This window comes from Gymnogyps californianus, chromosome 22, assembly GCF_018139145.2.
Source record: "Gymnogyps californianus isolate 813 chromosome 22, ASM1813914v2, whole genome shotgun sequence".
Taxonomy (NCBI): domain Eukaryota; kingdom Metazoa; phylum Chordata; class Aves; order Accipitriformes; family Cathartidae; genus Gymnogyps; species Gymnogyps californianus.
In genome coordinates this window covers 5,086,108-5,106,869 of record NC_059492.1, presented here as the reverse complement: position 1 = coordinate 5,106,869, position 20,762 = coordinate 5,086,108, and the positions used below count along the sequence as shown (strand labels likewise).

Genomic DNA, 20,762 nt, shown 5'->3' with positions numbered 1-20,762 from the left:
AAAAATATGAGAGATTCGGCTCTGCTCTTCTTGCCCCGACACAGGTAGCTTCCCCTGGAGCCAGGATTTAGGCACCGGATTTGAGAAGATGAGGGCAAATGCAAAAAAAGCATCTTTGCTCAAAAGCAAAGACCATCCTCACACGGTGAGAATTCAACAGCCACGGGTAGGTCCTCAGTATTTTTAAAACTAGGTTTTATTTTTACCAAACATAGTCTTTCCGGAACACAGCAGCAGAACCAGCCCTGCCCCGCTCGGGGCAGCACAGGACGGCGCAGGCTGAGAAGCGATTTATCCTCGGGTGGGTCGGACCCTCCGCAGGCACGTTTCACACCAAGCTTTGAAGGGGAATTTCGACAGAAGCCACGGGAGCCGGGCACTGCCGGGGGGTCGCGGGGCTGTCCCACCCCAGCCGGTTCCCCGGCCCCTCCTGGCCAGGCTCACCCCATCCAGCCTCCTCCAAGAGCTGAGCTCACGGGCACTCCCCGCAGTCCGAGATAATCACCTTCTGCTTCGGTTTCCCATCTTTGGTGCCCTGAGCCTTTGAGAAAAGAGCAGCAGGAATTAAAGGCACGAAGTCCGAGGGCAGGAAGGAGGTCGGCTCTGCCCCAACCACCCCGCTGCCGGCACCTACCTCGATCTGCCGCACCACGTCCATGCCCTCCGTCACCTCCCCGAACACCACATGCTTCCCGTCCAGCCAGTCTGTTTTATCGCAAGTGATGAAGAACTGGGAGCCGTTGGTGTTTGGGCCAGAGTTTGCCATCGATAACAGCCCTGTGATCAAAAAGTGTAGTGTTATGGCTGGGGAGGAAGCGATGAGCCCCAGCACGTGAGCCGCTACTTCAACCCAAACCCATTCCCATGCCCTGCAAAACACTGCCAGTTTTCGGAGAGCCTCTGAATATTAAACTCCACAGAAAGTATTGGAAACCAATTATGTTGAGAGAGAAACGCAAGCATGAAAGATGGAAAGGGCTAGATTCCTCATCTATTTTTAGTTGCAGTAATAGAAAAGCTGTTTGTATGGAGGTAAACCCGCTTGCTTTTTGCTGCTTTTCATAGTCACGCTGTGACACTCCTCCTTTAAAATCAAACAGGAAAGTAGCTTTGAAACTCTTTCTCCATTATGTAATACTGGAAATTAACAGCGCGCGGATGGAGAGCAAACGATGCATTTCTGCTTCCTGAATGCCGGTGATACGTGACGGTCTGATTGCGGAAGATTACATCGCGGCAAAAGCATTTGGCCAACGTAGATTATCATTCAGGGCTGCTACTATCAACACGGTCTAGGTCAAAACAGCCCAAGTGTGGCCCCTAGATGATGTTGAGCCGTTTCACTCTGCAGCCCCTGCCTGGGGAGATGGCTCTACCTGGCCCCGTGTGTTTGAGAATGAAGTTTTCATCATCAAACTTCTTCCCGTAGATGGATTTGCCTCCGGTGCCGTTGTGGTTGGTGAAGTCGCCGGCCTGACACATGAACTGGGGGATGATGCGGTGGAAGCTGCTCCCTTTGAAGCCGAAGCCTTTCTCGTGGGTGCAGAGGCAGCGGAAATTCTCTGTACGTGGGCAAAAGGGAGAGAAATGAGGGCTGTGTCGCAGCTGGAAGCCACCACGCTGGGGAAGCTGACCCTCTCCTCACCTACGGTCATGGGCACCACATCTGAGCGCAGGAGGATCTGCAGCCGCCCCGCAGGTTTGTTTCCAATCTTGATGTCCATGTAAACCTGAGGGTTGACCCGGGATTTCTTGGCAGGAGGCTCGCCCTGGGCAGGAAAAGAAAAAAGCAAGTTGAGATGACATTCCTCTGCTCTGCCGCCAGAGACGGCTGGCCCCACGCTCTCAGCCTTCGGGACAGCAAGGATACAGATGGCTCCGGTTGTTTTTCCTACCTCCTGCACCTCTGCTTTGGGGGCCTCTGCTCCTCCCTCTTCTGTGTTCTCCTCCAAAGTCTTCCCCGAAAACTTCTTCAGCCAGTCGTCGTCCGACCAGACTGCGATGGCAAAAGGAAGGGTCAGAGCACAGGAACCGAACCGAAGGGCCACACGTGAGCACGCACGTGGCTGCACAGGTCAGGGCACGGCACGGCACTGGCAGATCGCACCCGAAACGTGGGAGCGCTCGGCTGGCAGCAGCCTACCCCAAAAGCCACGGTGTGCGGGGAAATAAGGGGCAAAGTAGTCTCTTCTTCCTCCCAGAGGTGCCACACATCACTGGGCAGGGCAAGCTCATGGCCTGTTCCCTGCGACTACCCCCATGCAGGGCACGGCCTTGGCCCCATCTGCTTTTACAGATGTGGCCAGATGTGTGGGTAATTCTGCCTGGCACGTGTGTGTGCACGTGCTGTGCCCTCTGTCAGAGGACACAAAGGCAACTACAAGTGTAGCCAAGAGTGTTTCAATCCAAGAAACTGGGAAATACGTTTGGTTGTTTGGTTATTAAGTTATTTGGTTATTAGGATGCTGCTCAGGTCCTCGAGATCCCCAAATGGGAGGCAGAGCAGAGGTCTCTGCCTCAGGGTCTGGGAAAGCAGAAAGGCTGATGCACGAAGCTGTGAACATCCACGGGGATGCTCTCCCCTCCCAGGCACCAACTCACCAGGCCTGGATGATCCTTCTTTAATTCGCATTGGTTTGGCCAAGTTCACACGAATTGTCCTGCCGAAGAGCTCAGACTCGTTCTGCAGAGGAAAAAAGCACAACAAAGCCCACCAAAAGGTAAAAAAATCACCATGTCCCCCAAATCCCTGCAGAGGTCAGAAGAAAACAGAGCTTGCTTCCTCTGCGTAGCCCACGCCACACAGAGCCTCGCTCCGTGCTACCGGGAAGACGGCAAAGCCACGCGTCTCCGCAGGCAAGTGGGAACAGGGTCCGTACCATGTTGTCAATAGCTGCCGCTGCATCCTGCCAAAAAAACCCGAAAGAAAATCATTATTGTCCCTTCTTCTCTCTCTACCTTTAAAAGCAAGGCTCAGCATGTACGTGCCCCAGCATTTCGTTGCAATAAAGATTGCCAAAGGACTGTTTTCCTAAACCTCATCTACCCCAGAGCAGTAAGAACTGATGGTTCTTGCAAGAGTCATATCTGAACCAGTATCTGGGGTTTGTCTTCCCACATTCAATCCAGAAAACCCATTTTATATAAGATGCTTTACTGCTTACACCAATATTTGGGAGAGAAAGTGAGAGATCTTATGTATGAAGCCCAGAAGAGATTATAAGCAGGTAAATACACAACGGCCCGTGCTGCTCATGAAGCCAAGAAACCCCCGCACTGCTGCTGAGCTCCAGGGACAGCAGGGGAGCAGCGCGGGCTGGCAGTGGCCGTGCTTCAGCCCGAAAGAAAATGGGAAAAGCGGGAACTCGGGAAGGCAGAACAGCAGCTCCAGCTGCTGGAGAACGACGCGAGGCTGTGGCAGGTAACCCCTGCCTGCTTCCATCAACTGCAACGCTGCTGCCTCCAACGGGAAGAGGATCCAGCCCAAAAATGTCAGGGGAGGAAGAAGAGGGCCTAAGCGGCTCAAGTATCTACCTGCCCCTTTCTCACCTCTGCCAGCTCAAATTCAATGAAGGCAAATCCCCGGTGCTTTTCTGGAGAGAGAGAAGCAAGCGGTCACGGGCAGCAAAGACACACCGGTCCCACGGCGACCCAGCAGTGGTTGGGTCGTGTGTGTCGTCGTCCCCCCCCCCCAAAGGAAAGCCGCCCAGGAGAGCTCGCTCCCCACCGAGGGGATGCTCCGACGGGACGCAGCGTCCCCGGCAGCTCCCGGGCAGGGACCAGACCCCCCCCCCCCCCCCCGCCCGCCCCGGGCCACGCACCCGTCTCGTAGTCCAGCGGGATCTGGATGTCGGTGATGTCCCCGAAGGGGATGAAGGCGGCGTGCAGCACCTTCTCGTCCACCTCCTCCGCCAGCCCGCCTGCGGGGCGGACAGCGGTCACCGCTTGCCGACCCCGGCCCCGCTCCGGGGAGCCCCCGGCCCCGGCACTCACCCACGTACAGCACCCGCTTGGTGGCGGCCATCTTCCCGCCCGGACCGGCCCGCCCCGGAACCGCGCGGTGGCTCCGCCCGCCCTTCCGCGGGGCCGCGCTCCGCCCCGGGCCGTACGGGGCGGGGGGGGGGGGGGGGGAACCGAGCGGCCTGTGAAGGGGCACAAGGTGCTGGAAGGGTGCTGAGCTCGCTGCAGGGAGAGGGCAGCCCCCCCCACCACATTCTCAAGGGGGATTCTTGCTTATTTGACTGCCGCTGCGGTAGACAGACAAAAGAAAAAGCGGACAGACAGACAAAGTAGCATTTACAACCCGAAACGCCAGGAAGCCCTTTCTGCTTTCCTGGGACGCGCCAGCTGCCAGCTTCTGAAGTCTTTTCCCAACACAAATGAAGCCTCAGTTCCACTATGGAGCAGGCGCATTCACCTCCGGGGTAAACAAGGTGTTTTAGCTAACCATGTTCCTGCAGCAGAAGGATCTGCCATGTCCAGTCCGACTGTGCTTTCTTTCAGAATTCGTGCATGCTATATACTTACTTGAGTAACACTTTTTATCCTAAAGGATCACCCGAAATAGTTTACAAAGCATTTATCAACCTCACTGCCAAAATGCAGCTACCTTTAGAGTACAAAAATAGCAACAGAACCATTAAAGAAAACATCCAGCTGAAAACGTAGAAATACACACAAAAACCAGCAAAGCTTCTCCTCTCCAGCAGACGATGAAAAGGGAGCCAAACCCCTTCTACACTTCCCCTGAAGAATACCTCCCAAACCCTTTGTTGGATCACCACTTAGTTGACAGTCATCACCCATTCAGACACTAACCAAACCCAACATATTCAGCCTGTGGCATAACTTTAACACAGCTGCTTCAAAACAGTGATTGTTCAAAATTAACAAGCAGAATAACTCAAATCACAATTTTAATCTATCAATCATGTGACAACTACTCATCAGTTTAATTTTACTAAGCCATATCACATTTACTTATCAAATCGAGAGAAAAGATGACAAACACAGTGAAAGTTTATTCCTTTATTGATAAATGCTTTCCAGACTTTCCAAACTGGATTGTTCAGTTAAAACCAAAACCACAAAATACTTTCAGCCTAAAATCCTCAATGTCCTCCTTAGAAGACACAAAGGGTAGCTCTGTTCTGACCACGAAAGAAAAGCTTGCAAGCCCAATTCTGGTTTTGGAAATCTAGAGCTTTAGAGTTGGCTTTTTAAATAAGATCTTAAAGATTAATTTACAAAATGCAATATAACTATGTGATATGATGCATGGCACTGAGATCTGCAGGACAGTGAAGAATCTTCAAACGTCTTGAGCTGATGTCTATGAAGGGGCTATTTGGCTTCTTTGCATCCTAGAGGAAAAGAGGAAGACAAGTTACCGACGCACAGCACACCTCGCTCCAGGCTAGTGAACTTTCCAGCATTACAAGCCATAAGGACTCCAATATCATTTGCAAGGTACAGAGAAGCTGTTAACGGTTGTGGATCCATTTCTGATCATCTGACAAGAAACTCAAATTCTTTAGCAGAGAAGCCAGTGACTGGAGCCACTGAGAAATATATGGATGAAAATATAAGAACCCTCATCATTCTTTGCCATTTTGAGTTGCGACGTCTGACTACAACAGCTTCACAAGAAGTACTGAAGACGTCAATTCCAGACAACCCACAGAAAAATGTATTATCAAAAGCAAGAAGAGGCATTCACAGAATCAAAAAATCTTACTCAGAAGTTAAACAAGAGCTAGCTCCAAACACAGGAGACCGCATTTGCTTGGACAGACCTATGCAGTGAAATGACATTCCTGACACTGGCACTTTAGTATATACTGTAGGCAGATGATTGTCAGGATAAGGAATGGGCATTAACAGCCTATTTAGCCTCAAAGTCACTAGGACATCTTGTGTCTCATTTTATTTCCCAGATTAGCAGTTTCACAAGACTCATCTCAATACATTATCCCTTCCTTGACATGTCAACTGCTAGGAACACTTCAGGGACTTATGCAACATCTTTCTGATGCTTAATTAAAATAAGATTTCTGAAGAACATTTCTAAAGCTTCTACAATAACGATGTTGTTGGGAGAAACTACATTAGGGGGTTTTTTTTGTTTGTTTGTTTTGTTTTTTAAAGAGTGGACTAAAATCAGACAAGCGCTGCACATGGACCTACACAGGTTTCCAGACTGGCTGCACTCACTAACAAGCATGCTTTATTTACTCTGATTCTGGAAGCTGTTAACTGAAGCTAAGGACCGAGACACTCACCAGTCTTCCTGGTTTAAGAGGTAGCAGCAACCACGCCCACCTTCTGGGCAGCTTCTTTCTTGGCTTGGTGAGCCTGCAACACTGCAACGGCCTCCTCCACCTCGGGGAGACAAGTTACCTATAGTGAGACCTGCTCTCTTGACCAAAGCCTCCCACAATCCACCCCATCTAAAGGAACCGTCCAGTTTACCTTTGACCGGAGGGACTCGGGAGACTCAAGCATGTGCAGCAGCTCTGAGTTGTCAATCTCTAGCAGCATTCCTGTGATCTTCCCCGCAAGGCTGGGGTGCATAGCTTGAATCAGAGGGAACAAACGTTCTCCTAGGGAAGAAAAAAAAAAAAAGAGTTCAGACAGCCAAGTTTCAATTAAAAAGTCATCTCTGAAACCTGAGGGGATTTCCAAAGCAAAATGCAATCTGTAATAACTAGAGTTTCACTTACCCAGCATCTGTTTCTGCTCCTGGGGAGGGGCAGCAGCCAGCATGGAGGCCGTTAGCGGTTCCTGTCCCTGCACATGTACGGCAGGCTGAGGTGCCTATAAAAGGGCAGACATGAGGGTTCTGAAGTAGATGCTAGGTTGATTGCTTCATATTTAGCGACAGTAAGATATTCCCTCCTTCTAAAACACAATCTTTGTCAAGCCTACAGCAGGCTTAAGTTTCAGAAAAGGACAGATAAGGTGCCCTTGGTTCATAAACATGCTCCCTCCAAGTCCTGAACTCAAAACCCCATAATGTCACACATGGGCACTGTAAATATCTCACCAAAACTGGATCAAACATTGAGAGACAACTATCACAATCGAGAAAGAGCAACATCCCTGCGTGCCTTTTTTTTTTTTACAATGCAGAGGTTTGTGGGAAAAGCAAACTGTGCTTTCAACGATACCCTAGTGAGGATTTGGCAAAGAGGTAAGAGAATGACTGGTTGGCAAAATGGGAAAGCAAAGAACCAAGAAAAATATCCTTACAGCAAATCTGGGTGAAAAAGGGCTTGCCAGTACAAGACAGATAAACCAACTAGGTTTAAAAACTGCCAGGATTTTAAATTCCAAATTATGATGCCTGTCTGGGTTATAAAAGTAGCTTGAAGTTTCTGTAAAAACATTTCAGTTGCATGTAAAACCTGTTGGACTGCAGTAACTGCAGGGACTTCACAGCCCAGACCCTTGTGTTACCTGCAAAGGCTGTACAGCTGGGTGTGGGCTGCGGACACTCGAGGCATATTTATAAGGAGGAACCGCTCTGGGAGCAGGGGCAGCTACAGGCGGACGAGGAGCTAAGTTCTGCGCTGCGGTGCCAACACCTGCAAAAGAAGAGGAGAACAGAGTTACAAACACCTGTAGCACCACGCAAGCAATGGTGTTGGGATGTCTGATATTAACTGCTGAATTCAAACTATGCTCTGCACAGTAATACTTCTTTACAAACTGGTCTCCAAAATGCAACTGGCTACTTTAGGAAGGGGCTATTCTCCCTAAAACTAAGCCATGGATTCCACATCTTGCATTTAAGGTATTTTCTAGCTAGTCACCGGAATAAAATGAATTTGGATGCTCTGCTCTGAAAACAATATCCATTACCTACAAAGCTTTTTTTTTTTTTTGAGTGGTAAATGTTGCAGAGGTGTAGAGATGAGTTCCAAACCAGTGGAAAACAACCCATCTGGATTTCCATTGCTGTGCTGTAGCACCAACTGTCCCCAGACCTGCACTGCACAGCAAGGAATAGGAAAGATTCAGGCGCTGTCTCTGCCCCTTGCTCCAGGTGGCCTTTGGTTATCCGTATCTGACAGCCATCTTTGGAAGTAGAGGTCAAGTCTCAATAGCATCCTCCTCCCTCACAGACAAGGGGAAGAGCCTGGGAGGCCGACACCTTACCAACTCGCTGGGCAGCGGCAGGGAGGCCACGAGAGGCCGGAGCATTGCCGGCAGGGGCCAGATGGCGCAGTGCTGGCCGTGGTCCAGACTGGCGCATGGCATTTGGCATTCCCTGGAAGCCTAATGGAAGAAACGAGGGGAAATCCTCAAAACAGAACTGACTGGCAAGTCAGGACAGTCAGCTACAGGAAGCAGGCTGGGGTTATGCATGGAAAGGAAAGCATGCGTTGTTGTTCTTGGAAAGTACAGCCAAAAGGGTCATGCAACCAAAATATTGTCTCTAGCATGCTCACCTTGAGGTCTTCCCCCTTGCTGCCAGCGTGGGTTGGGTCTCATCTGCGTCATTTGATTGGGTGCATAGTAAGTGGGTCTGCTCTGAGCCTGAAGAAAGATCAGACAAGCTCAGAGGCAACATCTAAGTGAATAACAAACATTGTTTACAACATGTTTTGGCAGTTGTTGCCAGGACTCAACACTCAATTCCATTAAGAGAACAGACAGCTGGGAAGTCACAGAATGAACTCCACTGACTGCACCCCTCTTTAGGGGTTATTTGCTTATAGGCATAAGAAAAGCTCAGTGAGATTACTGCAGCTGAACCATCAAAGCTCCAAGACAGGTTAAAAAAACCACACCAGCTCAGCTCACCTGGGGCACAGCAGGCATGAAATATCCCCCAGCAGCAGGCTGGAACTGATTAATGATTGTGTTGGCAGGCAAGGCTCTCATCCCAGCAATGCGCTGCATGTACTGATTAGTTAGATGGGCCTTTCGCTCTTCTTTCCTTTGTGCAAGCGCAACATACAACGGCTTTGAGCCCACTATTCTCCCATTCATCTCTGTCACAGCTTTCGTAGCTTCCTCTGGAGAGGAAAAGCAGACAAAGCCAAACCCTTTGCTCCGTCCATCTTCCAGCATCACCTGCAGTAAAGATCAATTGCTAGTGGAGTACCATGACAAGGACTTAGCCTAAGAATCCATATTTCAATGTCAGATTTCAGGCAGGTAGGACATAACTGTTGCAGAGGTGTAGAGACAGGTACTCAATGAATGAAAAGTCACCTGTCTGGATTTACTCTGCTTTTCTGTAAGCACCATGTGTCCCCAGGCCCACACTGCACAGTAAGGAATGGGAAAGATTTGGTGCAGCCTCTAAACGCACATAGGGAAACACCATTTCATGCTTATTGGGAGTCCCCTCAAACAAGCATGTTTGCCACTTCCTGCCTCCTCTTTTCATGAGGGAATGAAGGAAGTTTTCAGTAAAATCCCACCGAGACCCAAAGAAATCTGTGTATTTACTAGCCCAGATGTTCTCAGGACCACAATGACCAGGGAGTATAAGAACTGCCCTTCAATCCCATGTCAGTAACAGTTCCTCTTCAGGCTTTAAAATCCAAATACCCCAAACCCCACAATACCTTGGCACTCGTTATTGACCCAAAAGGTGAGAACTCCTTCCTCAGTTTTTCATCATCTATAGTGTCATCTAGGTTTTTAATGTATAGGTTAACACCCTAGAGAGGGGAGAACAATAAGACATTCATAACATTAAAGAAAATCTTGAGCACCTCGACTATTAGCATCCATGTGCCAGAGCTGTAATTTGTCTGAAAGCTCTTAATTTATCATAACATTCCTTTCATACCAACCAAAGCTGAAGGCGATAAATGTTGCAAAGGTGTAGAGACAAGTCCCACTATGGTGAAAGGGAGCTTGTCTGGATTTCCTCTGCTTTCCTGTTGCATCATGTATCTCCAATCCAGCACTGTATCGCAAGGAGTGGGAAAGATTCAGATGCGATCTCTGACATGACCCGGTTTTGCCATAAATTAGAGACACAACAGTATAGGGTTATGCTGTCTCTTTCCATCCTTCCAGGTATCCCCATTTGAAAATAAAGGGGACTGCATGACTTTTCTCATGTCCTCCTTAACATTTCATTGCCAAGACTATGCCCTGACACCCCCTTTGACCCCAAATACCACGGAGTCGCCTTTACGTTTTAACTCCCAGGATCTCTCATAGGACAATGACTGATTACTTTGTCAATTCCTTTCAAGTCTGCCAATAGACTGAAAATGGTGCTTAAATTCAGAAAAGGAACAGACTATTCACCTGGTACCGGCTGAGTCTCTCTTGTTTTAGCTGTTCAAACTTCCGTTTCAGCTCTGCCTGGCGCTCAACCTTCTTCTGTGCTCGGCCTACAAATACCATTTTCCCATTGATATCCTTTCCATTCATTTCTTCTACTGCCTGGACAGAGGGTTCAAGAGGAAACTGTCAACTGCTGAAGCAAGACAGCACCCGATCCTGTTAAGAACAGGACTGTCCAAAGTTCACATTGTATCCCTGCCTGTTAGCCAATAAACCAAGGTTGCCACGTTACCTTTGCACTGCTTCCATGTAACAACGGCTAAAGACAAACTGAAGTTATCAGAAGAGACCATGCTGACACCACCACCCTAAGTGCTGGACTAAGAGCAACTTGTGAGTTTATCCCCACCCCTTCTTGCAATTAAGCCCAAATTTTAACAAGCATACTGCTTAGAGAAGACCATTTCTAAGCAATGTTCTCACTGTAAATGCCTTCCTCCTCCTTAAGCCTTGCATTGTAGTATTTCTTCAGCAATTAACCTTCTTGATTATACCACTGCATTGTGTGGATCTAGTAATCTGGAGAAATGCCAAGTTACCCTTGAATGTCAAGCTAGTGAGGTGTAAAAGGTTTCTAAGTTCCCACATCTAGAAGAGGTTATGCCTGAGGCAGAATTTTATCCCATTTTAGTAACAGGCTCCTATGATAAACCAAGTAAGTTTTTCTTCTCTGAAGATACCCAAGCAGCAAAAAAATTGGTCATACCTTGTTAGCATCTTCATGCTTTTCAAAGCTTACAAAGCCAAAGCCTTTGGATTTTCCAGTGGGGTCTGTCATCACTTTAACACTCAGAGTTTTACCTGTTACCAAGGGACAGGGTTAGTAAAATATCATAAAACTATTTCAAGACTATTAAACTCTATGTAATAGCCCCAGCTCACACTCTCTCATCTGCCAGTCACCCTCTGCCTCCTGTCCAACATTTGGCACACCTGCTACCCACACCTCAACTCTTTGCATTCCTCAGCCTCAAAGTAACCCAGGTAGAGCTATACAGATGGTAGCAGCACTGTTAAACTACCATGGGTCATGAAATTCACAGCTTCATTAAAACTGTTTCTGTATTTACCATATTTGCTGAAGAGCTCCTTTAGTCTTTCATCATCCATGTCATCCCCAAAGTTTTTAATATAAACATTGGTGAATTCCTTCGCCTTGGCTCCCAACTCAGCCTCCCGCTCTTTACGAGACTTGAATCTCCCAACAAATCTGTAAGAAAGAATGAAAATTCCAATAAGCAGCTTGTTTTCAAGAGTGGAAAAACAATGTGTGACTTGCAGCGAGGCAAAAAATGAGTGTGTAGTAGGAGCTGGGAATGGGGACAAGAAAGGGTGACAGCAGAAGAGAAGGACAAACAGGCCACAGACCAACCAGAAAAATCACCTGTCCTACGGTCGGCCAAGGATGCCCACCCAGCTCTGCACTGGAGAGAGTATTGGCCACAGAAACCCACCCCAGCCCGCTAGCAGAGAGGTAGCAAATCAAGGCTTGGTTAGGGAAACCCACCAGCCCTGTAATGGAGGGGTAGCAGGCCATGGCTTGGGCAGGGTCACTCACCAGCCCTGTAGTGGAGAGGTAGCAGGCCAAGGCTTGGGCCAGGAGAACCAGTGCCTTGTGTGTCCCTGTTAATACCGAGATGCATCACGGTTCATGCGATCGTTGCTGCTTCTGGCTGTGACACTCACACTTTGCGGTCGTTTAGCAGCATGCCGTTCATCTTCTCGATGGCTCTATCTGCAGCATCCTGGGTCTCAAAGTGCACAAATGCGTAGCCCTTAGAGCCATTCTCATCACACACCACCTAGATAAGCGGAAGGAAAACAAAACATCAGCTCTCTGAACATGTTTTCTCCTCTGTCACGCTCAGATGCAAGGCCAGCACGAGAAAAGAGGTTACTGCCAAGGGTCAACACTAGGAAGACATTATCTGTGTTTCAGACTTGCGCACTTCATGATCAAATCTGACGTAACTTCAGCAATCCCTGACCTTCTGGTCAACTCTGCCTTTTAGAGACTCCGCTCCTCACTTGGTGAAAGGTGTCCCTTTTGCTTCCTACATTGGACGTGTCTGATCATGTCACTGCTATAACAGAATTGGACAAAGTAACCACATCTCACCTTGCAGGACAAAATATTCCCAAACGCTGAGAATGTGTCATAAAGTGCCTTGTTATCAATGGATTTGTCCAGGTTCTTAATGAAGACATTCCCAACCCCTGACTTCCTCAAGGAGGGGTCCCTCTGAGACCACATGATGCGAATGGGTTTTCCTTTGATCACATCAAAATTCATGGTATCTAGAGCACGCTCAGCTGCAAGAGAAGTCAAGAACAGATTTCTGTGGTTTGTTAAAGAATAAGGGTTTCCATCATGTGGGTGATCATTTTCTCTGAATTTTACTCAGCTCACGGAGACATTTGGGGTAATATCATGGGCAACCAATTCCAATGACTTTTTAACTTAATGTTTCAAGGGGGGTCTTTGCAGCACAGTCATTAGACATGTTTAAGTATATAATAGGTTTAATAGACTATTTTAAATTTACATTATAGTAATGTTTTAACAACCACAGCAAAATGAATGTCAAAATGCCTGGGGTTTATTAGTTATATTCTTAATTATTATAAAGGTAAATTGCTCCACCCAAAGAAGGAAAGGAAATACAGGAAACCCTGGAGAAAAAAAGGGAAGTAACAAAAGTGACTGTTTGGCTTGTTTGCTTTTCATGAAGCTCACATCTACCAGTACTCATTTCTATTAAGAGAAAAGGATCATCTCCCTGTCAGGTCAGGGAAAAAGCGCACAAACACGTGGCTGGCTGGGAAGATGTGAGTCAGCCTCTATAACTTATGTGGCCAAAAAATTATTCCCCAGTTGCTCAATCTAAAGATGACAGCAAGAGTGGACAAAACTCTGGAAAAAAAGTCCATATACCTGATCTGATTAACAGGGAAGTGTTTATCTAAACTCTAAAATCCCAGCACTGTCATTCTAACCTACACTGAAACCCCCCTCCACGATTCTATTTCTGCTACCTACTGATATATTAAAAGGATCATTACGTACACACATTAGGATCTTGTTCATAAAATTGAGATGCTTGGGACTCTTCTGTGCCAGAAAACACTCCCAGCATGGAGTGAGCAGAGAAAAAGAAAGACTGTTAATTCCCAGCGTGAAACAGGGAAAGAGAGGGATAGACAGGCATTAAAATCAAGGAATATTAACAGGGCAGAACCCAAGTTTTCCAAATTTGTTTGGCTCAGTTCTTCCAGGCCTCCTTCACCCAGCAATACTTGCTGATTAGATTTCAGGAGCAGCAAATTCAAGGAAAATGCCAATTCAAACACCTTTCATGTTACTTTGCTAGTGCAGCCAGAGTAACTACTGAGCATTTCACAGAACTATCTCTCAGAACTCCACTGGGACATTGCCTACAGAAGTCTCCTGCACTCCCTACCCCAAAGTCAGTTTCAACTACTGCATGGAAGTTTCTCAGAATTTTTCATGTGCTTTGAAATGTTTTTTGTTGTTGTTGCTTTTTAAATTGAAGTGGTGCCATCACTATTTTCCCCAGTCCTTCACACATACACCCAGCTGGGAAACAAGCTCTGCTGGACTTCATTCCTGAAGTAGTCAGGCTTGCAAAAACAAAAAAGAGAAAATAATTTAAGGAGGAAAGTTATACTTGCTAGGACTCTACCAGCTCTGTTTAGTCAAAGGTGTTAAATGCAATTAACTGCCATGCTAAAATGATTCCTCAGCTGCTACTCTGAATCAATGCAACTGAGGTCCTTCCTGCAGTCCATTCCTAGTAGGCACTTCAGCAGGCGACTTGGTCCAGCTTGTCAAATTTGGCAGTGTTTATTAATAGCAGGGAGAGGTCCTCCAGAAATATGTGTTGGCAAGGACACAAACTAGTTGTATATACCATTTGCAGCAGAAACAGGGCTCCTGCTGAAAGGTGACAAGCAGATGAAGCAGTGGCATGCAACCAGAGGGAACTGCGAAACACTGTGCAGCAGCTACCGAGATATAGACTAGTTATGAACTTACTCCTAGTTCTTTCAAGCTTCCTAAGCATATACTTCAGCAGATACTATTGCACTGCTCTTTCAAGAGCTTGCTAGTATTCCACTCTATTATTATACTCTGCTTGAAATTCACTCAGACACTTCTTGCGAGCAGTGGTATAAGAAAGCCCTAGATGGATTCCCTGATTTGAGGAAGGTCTGCCATACCCACAGGTGGAAATGCAATCACATTACACCAGGACCTAAGAAAACCTGCACAGGATCAGCATGAGTTATGTGAATGACTCAGACTAAGCACACCTGATTCATTTCCTTAATCTGAGCAAACACCTTCTTATTTGCTTCTATTTAAGCCACAAAGCTTCAGCCATTTCAGTTCCTGTATCTGTTTCTCTCCCACTGGTTCCTGTCATCCTTCCAGCAGACTCAACTGTAACTCATATATAACATTATACACGCTCTTAACCCCTTTCAGGCTTCCTTTTCATTCCTCTTCCACAGCCTTCTGGATAGGGAAAGCATACTCCTTGCAGTTTGCCTTAGGCCTCAAAGTAATTAATCTCCCTTACAGGCTTCCTGAGGCAGAGCTAACACAATGCTGGAATTAGCAACTGTGGTTGAGCAGCACAAAGACAGATAACCACACACACACACCAAGATTCACCATGAGAAACTCTGCACAAGGAGTTTTATTCTGCAAAGATGGCTGCTGTGCAAACCTCTGGGCTCTCGCTTACATCACCAAGCAAAAAAGACCCAACAACAAAAGCACATAGCAAATTTTAACCACTTATTTTTTAAAAAAGAGAGGTTGCATACAGAACAGACTTAAATCCCTTTATCACCGAAGTTAGAACAAAATGCTGTTGACAATGAAGCATATAAGTAACCGCTCTTCCTTTTTAACTTCACACCTGCATTTACATTACACAGGTCTTCTCTTACATTGTCTTCACTTCTTTAAGGAAGAGACAAAAAGTTTATCTATACTCTTCTACACCTTTCTTCAGAAACACTTATCTAATCCCAGCTCTGGGTTCCTTCTTGGGTTGGGAAATGTTCTGTTTTCTCTGTACTTCCAGAACAGCTTATCTCTATAGCCATATTAAGGTTTCTCTGCTTCGTTACCTGAGTTGTCATGTCACAACTGTTGTCAATGTTATGAAACCCTGGAATGCAATTAAATTGCATGAGGAACATGTGAAAAAGGAAATGCAGCTTTTCTTTCAAATGAAATTAGTTTGTTTTCTTTCCCTTCTTCACAGTCAAAAAGAATAAATATTAACGACCACAGCTGAGCCTGAACTAGCCAGAACTTTGAAGCATTTCCTTAATCTGCCTATCACAGTATGACAGATTCAGTATTCAGCATTCACTGGTTACTATGCCAAAGAACTGCAATCGAAAACAGCAGAGCTTATTTTCACTAAAAATAACCTCTCTGCAGCAGACTACCAGTTAGGCAACGCATGTCCAGAAAGTAACCCCTTCCAGGGTCAAGCATCACTCCACTAGCTAACAAAAATGTAAAGAAAAACGCAAGCTTTGAACCAATTCAGACACAGGAACTCTGGAAGTACACGGCATGTTCAGGATGTGACAGTGTGATCTCCTCGTGGCCCCACATAATGGGGAAGAGTTCTGGCTACTTGACTTGCTCTACGGCCTTTCTCTAGCCATAAGGACAGAGTCCTATTTACCACACAACAAAGTTAAAACATTGTTTTCTTCAGACTTACGAAGCACTCGTCCTTCCACAAAAGGCGCCAGGGAAATGCAAACTATCACATATCAACTTCTTTAATACCTACTACCACTTCAAGCATACTAACAATGTGTCCACAAGAACCTCCCTTAAAGTTTTCAGAGCACAAAGCTTCCTGATTACTTTAAGCGGTATTTTGTAGCATCTACTATCACCCATAAATCAAAACAGATCCCTACGGTGCTACAGAACGCCCCCCATCTTTTCATAGATTTAGTAAAATGAAGTCCAAATGCATTTCTGGTTATGCATTCCTGGAAGAAAATACAGATCCCTCCTTCTCTCAGAAAGCCCGCATGCAGGCCATACTGCGTACTGCCACCTTGAAAACAATCCCAATGTCTGCATTTGACAATAAAAATTGTATTCTTCATATTCAAGTCTGTTTTGGAGAGACCACAACGCACCACCAACAGGCTTACCTTTCCAAAATTATCTGTTTATGTTCTGCTGCATTACATTTAGTACAGCAGCTGTTTTTCACTTATGCAAAGTAACACATGCTGCAGTTTGCCAGACAGAAGAAATTAGGAGCATTTTAGAAGAGATCTCTTCATGAGGGCAGGAGGAGTTTGAATATTTCTCCTTCCCAATATTAACTCAATGATTAGGTTTAAATCACTTGACCTTCTAAGACCTACCAGTAACAAGACACCACTTACTGTGTCAAAGTATCACTTGAAGTACTGGGACTTCCTAAAATGTCTGCTGCCTCACCAGGAGCCCAGAATGATGCAACCTCCCACTAAATTCCTGCCTATTTATCACCATAAAAGATTACCTTGAAATATATTGGAAGGCCACCTGTATTTGTATCAGGAGCAGAACTTTTCTGCTAAAGCAAGCACATGTGACTAGCCACTCTTCTCTTTTAACATCATAACTATGAGTATTACACAGGTCTTCCCTACTTTAAGAGAACTTTATCTATAGTCTTTTGCACCCCACCTCCCCAACATTTATCTAATCTGAGCTTTGAATTCCTTCTTGGTTTTATTTCTGCTGCTTGTTTTTATTTCTCTTATCCTGCAAAATGAGATCATAGCCTAGACAAAGGCAGGTGAGCCTGGGTAACTGTACCCTTGCTTGTACAGCACATGAACGTACCAAGGTGGTTTTATAAGAGGGAGTCAGCGCAGACAAGTTCATCAGAGCAGGAGAGGACCACACAGACAGGCTCTCAGGCTCTTTCCTTCTCACTGAGAAGTTTTAAAACACACAAATACATTGCTTAGCCTGCATAAAAAGCATTTCTGAGAGTTCCATGAATGAGAAATTATGCACTGGGGTGCAAGCCAGCTTTTTATCGGCCTGGCAAGAGAAAGGATCAGAAATGCTCGACCAGATCAGTCCGCATCCCAAGGAAAGGGCGTGCAGAAGGTACTCTGACCTGCGAGAGGATGGAAGCTAGGAAGGCACATAGTCACAACAGACTACGTAAAATCCAAACATTCCAGCCAAGAGCTCAATCCCAGAGGCTCTGCTAGCTTGCAGGTATACAATTTTGTAATAACATTTCTGTTTTCTACATAACAAATACTTTGATCCAAAGTCAATATATTACCCTGCACAACAAAAAGACCGCTCTGCTGTCTGTAAAAATGTAAAGCAGGATAACCTACTACAGGCTAAAGGCAAGTTTACTTGCTGCTGAAGTCTGTGCTGTTGTGAATCAATTCTGAATTCAAGGGAAAGTTCGCTCTCATCTATCATTTGGATGTCTCTATCGCATACAGATACTGCCAAATCACAGCACAGAGCAATAAACTTGCACCAGTCAACAAGCAAAAGCTCTGAAAACTAGGGCAGAAAACACTGACCCATTTTTCTTCCAGAAAAGATATGTTCCAAAATGACCTCTTCTGTCCTATCTTTCACATGCTACTGCTGCTTCAGCTCTGGCATACCTACGTGAGCAGGAACCAAATTAAAGTATGAAAAAGAGAGTCTGGCAAGAGCAAATCAACATGGCTTCTGCATGTGAGACAACCTGGTTTCCCATGCATTGAACAACACATCTTCTTTCCCATTAACACAAGAATACCACTTCCCAGACTGGGAGACCCATCCAGCTGCTTGCACAAACACAGCAACCTGCAGTCCACCAGATCCCCCAAGTATTAAATTGGGGTGAGTGGGTAGCCAGAGGCTCAGCCAGTCAAACTGAACATTCGACCTGGGCTGACTACTCTGAACTTTTTCTGCTAGGACTGACTGCACAAAGACCTACACAAATAGCCCAAACCTGCACAAGAACGAAGGGGAACACAGTGGAGATTATTCTCTTATGCAAGGAACAAACCCGAGTCTCCAAAGTTTACTACCGGTAAGAGAGAAATAGGTCTATCAGAGATGTTACTAAGATGTGCATTTGCAGAGTATTTTGTAGACACCAAGCAGTAAAAAAATATTCCAGCTTCAGTCACTAGCAAGTGATTACTTATTCTGTAACATTTTAGCAGGCAGCTACATGGCAATACACACCAACAATAGTGTGGATTAGTGGGGAAAAAGTGAATAAAAGTGAAGAAAAAAGCCGTAGATGCGGTTGTTATATGTCACTTACCATCTGCTGGCTGCTGGAAGTTGACATAGGCATACCCGAGTGACCGGCGGGTGATCATATCCCTGCAGACCCGAATCGAGAGAACGGGCCCAGCGGGGCTGAACTTCTCGTAGAGCATGGCCTCGGTGACATCGGGGTGCAGGTCACCCACGTACAGCGATGCCATCGGGTAACTGCTGGCAGCCGTGTTCATCTTCCACCCAGCACGCGCCCCCACCGGGAACTAAGAGGGTTTTATTCTTGGGGTTTCTTTAAGTCAAGCTTTTTGTAAATATTTAAAACGGGGGAAAACTCAAAATCTTATTTAAAAGCCTCACTAAGCAGGGGCCTGCAGAAACAGCTTGGGAGAGGGGGGGCTGGCAGGAGGCCGGTGACCGGAGGGCGGGCGCAGTAGAGGGGACCGGGGGACGGCTGCTCCGCCACGCCAGGCCCCGGGACAGAGAGCAGCTGAGGGGGGAGGAGAGGCCTGGAAATCAGAAAAAACCAAAGTTAAGCCTCCAGGAGAGCGGGGCTCGGATATGAAGCCAAAATTCATATGCCAGCTCCTGAGTGTTTCTCCTGTCAGCTCTGGGGCAAAAACCCTCCTCGATCTCCCTAAAACCACGTCCCTTATTTTGCTTTAAGAGTCTAATTTAGCCCCAATTCTCCAGAGCAGAGGCCGTTTGATTTTCTGAGGTAAAAAAAAGAAAAAAAAAATAGGAAAAATAATCCTCTCTGTAATATATATTTATACGAACCTTTCCTTTAAAATTAAGTCTTCTCTGCTAGGTTTATATTTTACATATATATATAAAAAATAGATCGGCTCTAGTGGGGCAATAAATAACACGCGGCGGCGGTTGAGCGCCGAGAGGGGCGGCCGGGCTGACAGGAGAGAGCGGGCCGGAGCCGCGCTCGCCCGGCGCCCCCGCGCTTCCCCGTGCCCTCCCTGCCCTGCGGTCCCGGCCCGGGGCGGCGCTGGGCCCGACACCGACTCACGCGCTGCGGCCCGGCGAGCGGAGAGGCGTCAGTAGCCGGCGGGCGCCCCTTTATAGCCGCCGCCGCGGCGTGAGCGGGCCGCCGTGCCGCGGAGAGGAGGCGGCGAGGCCCGGCGGGGAGCGACCCCCGCCGCCCGCCGCGCCGCCGCCGCCCGCTGCAGCGACCCCAGCGGGGGGGAGGACCGCCGCCCAGCCCGGGCCGGCCTGAGGCGAGGCGGGGGCGGGGCTAGCCCGGCCTGAGGGGGCTCGCGGCTCCCGCAGCGGCTCCCCCGCCCGCCATTTTGGGGTCACCAGTCGACGACCCTCCTCGGGGACATGGCGGCCCACGGCCCCTCAGGATTGCCCTGCCATCGCCCTGGCTCCGGCCTCCTCACGTGCACCAGGACAAACTGGGCCTCCATTTCTTTCCAAACCGCTTCCAGCGCCAGGAATCCCAAATCCCTGGGCGGTTCTGGCCCCTCACGATGAACACGCGCCAGGAGGGACTAGTGCCACACTGCCAGGCGCTCCCCTTCAGACCCCAGCCCCTCACCACTCCTCAGCGAGACCTGGTTTTCCTCAGGCTGCCCAACAACATCCACCCCTCACCTCTCAGGGATGTCCACCTCCCCCAAGCCAGCAACCAACCCAATAAATAAGGCTTCCTAATCCTTCAAATCGACGTGGTTGCCATGAAAAATGGCACCCGGGCGGCATTTGGAGGACAGCTGTGCAGTCTCACAGCTCAGGCCGTGTACTGATCCCATGGCAGCTTGAGCGACACCAAAGTCTTGTCCCTGCGCAGGGATGGCGGGCCAGATTTAGGGTGAAACAACCCTCTGCGGGCAGCTGGCAGGGACATGCACTCATAGCAACAGCCCCCAGAAGGCTGTTTTTGGGGTTGTTTTCCACCCCATCCCCATCCTCTGCATGTGGATGTCTCACGGGGCTGCTCAGTCCTGCCATGAAACACGAGGGGCCCGGGGCAGCCTCCTGGAGAGAGCGGAGCCATGGGGCTGGGACTGCAGCAAGGAGCAGGACGAGCAGAGGAATGCACCAGGACAGCGAATAATTCCTCTGGGATAATTTTTCTCGCTGCACCAAGCTATGGTTTTGGAGGTGT

At 47.6% G+C, this 20,762-nt stretch overlaps 2 protein-coding genes and 3 non-coding genes across 7 annotated transcripts; all 5 read right to left on the bottom strand.

The window, feature by feature from the left end:
* Nucleotides 1-184: 184 nt before the first annotated feature.
* On the bottom strand, nt 185-4,024 carry PPIE (peptidylprolyl isomerase E). Its single transcript, XM_050909775.1, has 10 exons — nt 3,994-4,024; nt 3,822-3,920; nt 3,550-3,593; nt 2,880-2,906; nt 2,602-2,683; nt 1,896-1,996; nt 1,646-1,769; nt 1,377-1,562; nt 635-777; nt 185-541 (listed from the first exon to the last, which is right to left on the bottom strand). Exons 1-10 carry the CDS (start codon nt 4,022-4,024, stop codon nt 473-475), a joined length of 906 nt encoding a protein of 301 aa, XP_050765732.1. The 3' UTR covers nt 185-472.
* A 997-nt stretch (nt 4,025-5,021) lies between these two features.
* Nucleotides 5,022-19,560, bottom strand: PABPC4 (poly(A) binding protein cytoplasmic 4). 3 transcript variants are annotated; one of them, XM_050909858.1, is made up of 15 exons: nt 18,684-19,560; nt 12,437-12,630; nt 12,004-12,119; nt 11,388-11,527; nt 11,024-11,118; nt 10,279-10,416; nt 9,582-9,677; nt 8,809-9,081; nt 8,454-8,541; nt 8,161-8,280; nt 7,459-7,586; nt 6,723-6,816; nt 6,472-6,602; nt 6,282-6,381; nt 5,022-5,363 (listed from the first exon to the last, which is right to left on the bottom strand). In XM_050909858.1, exons 1-14 carry the CDS (start codon nt 18,874-18,876, stop codon nt 6,295-6,297), a joined length of 1,893 nt encoding a protein of 630 aa, XP_050765815.1. In that variant the 5' UTR covers nt 18,877-19,560; the 3' UTR covers nt 5,022-5,363; nt 6,282-6,294. The 3 variants fall into 3 exon arrangements, with proteins under 3 accessions (XP_050765815.1, XP_050765816.1, XP_050765817.1); XM_050909859.1 differs by lacking the exon at nt 8,161-8,280; XM_050909860.1 differs by lacking the exons at nt 5,022-5,363; nt 6,282-6,381; nt 6,472-6,602; ... (2 more) ...; nt 8,161-8,280; nt 8,454-8,541 and having other exon boundaries at nt 8,931-9,023.
* Nucleotides 7,894-8,026, bottom strand: LOC127025206 (small nucleolar RNA SNORA55). Its single transcript, XR_007767635.1, has one exon. It is a non-coding gene; the product is annotated as a small nucleolar RNA SNORA55 (small nucleolar RNA).
* On the bottom strand, nt 9,175-9,307 carry LOC127025207 (small nucleolar RNA SNORA55). The gene has a single exon (XR_007767636.1). It is a non-coding gene; the product is annotated as a small nucleolar RNA SNORA55 (small nucleolar RNA).
* Nucleotides 9,829-9,961, bottom strand: LOC127025208 (small nucleolar RNA SNORA55). The gene has a single exon (XR_007767637.1). It is a non-coding gene; the product is annotated as a small nucleolar RNA SNORA55 (small nucleolar RNA).
* Nucleotides 19,561-20,762: the final 1,202 nt, after the last annotated feature.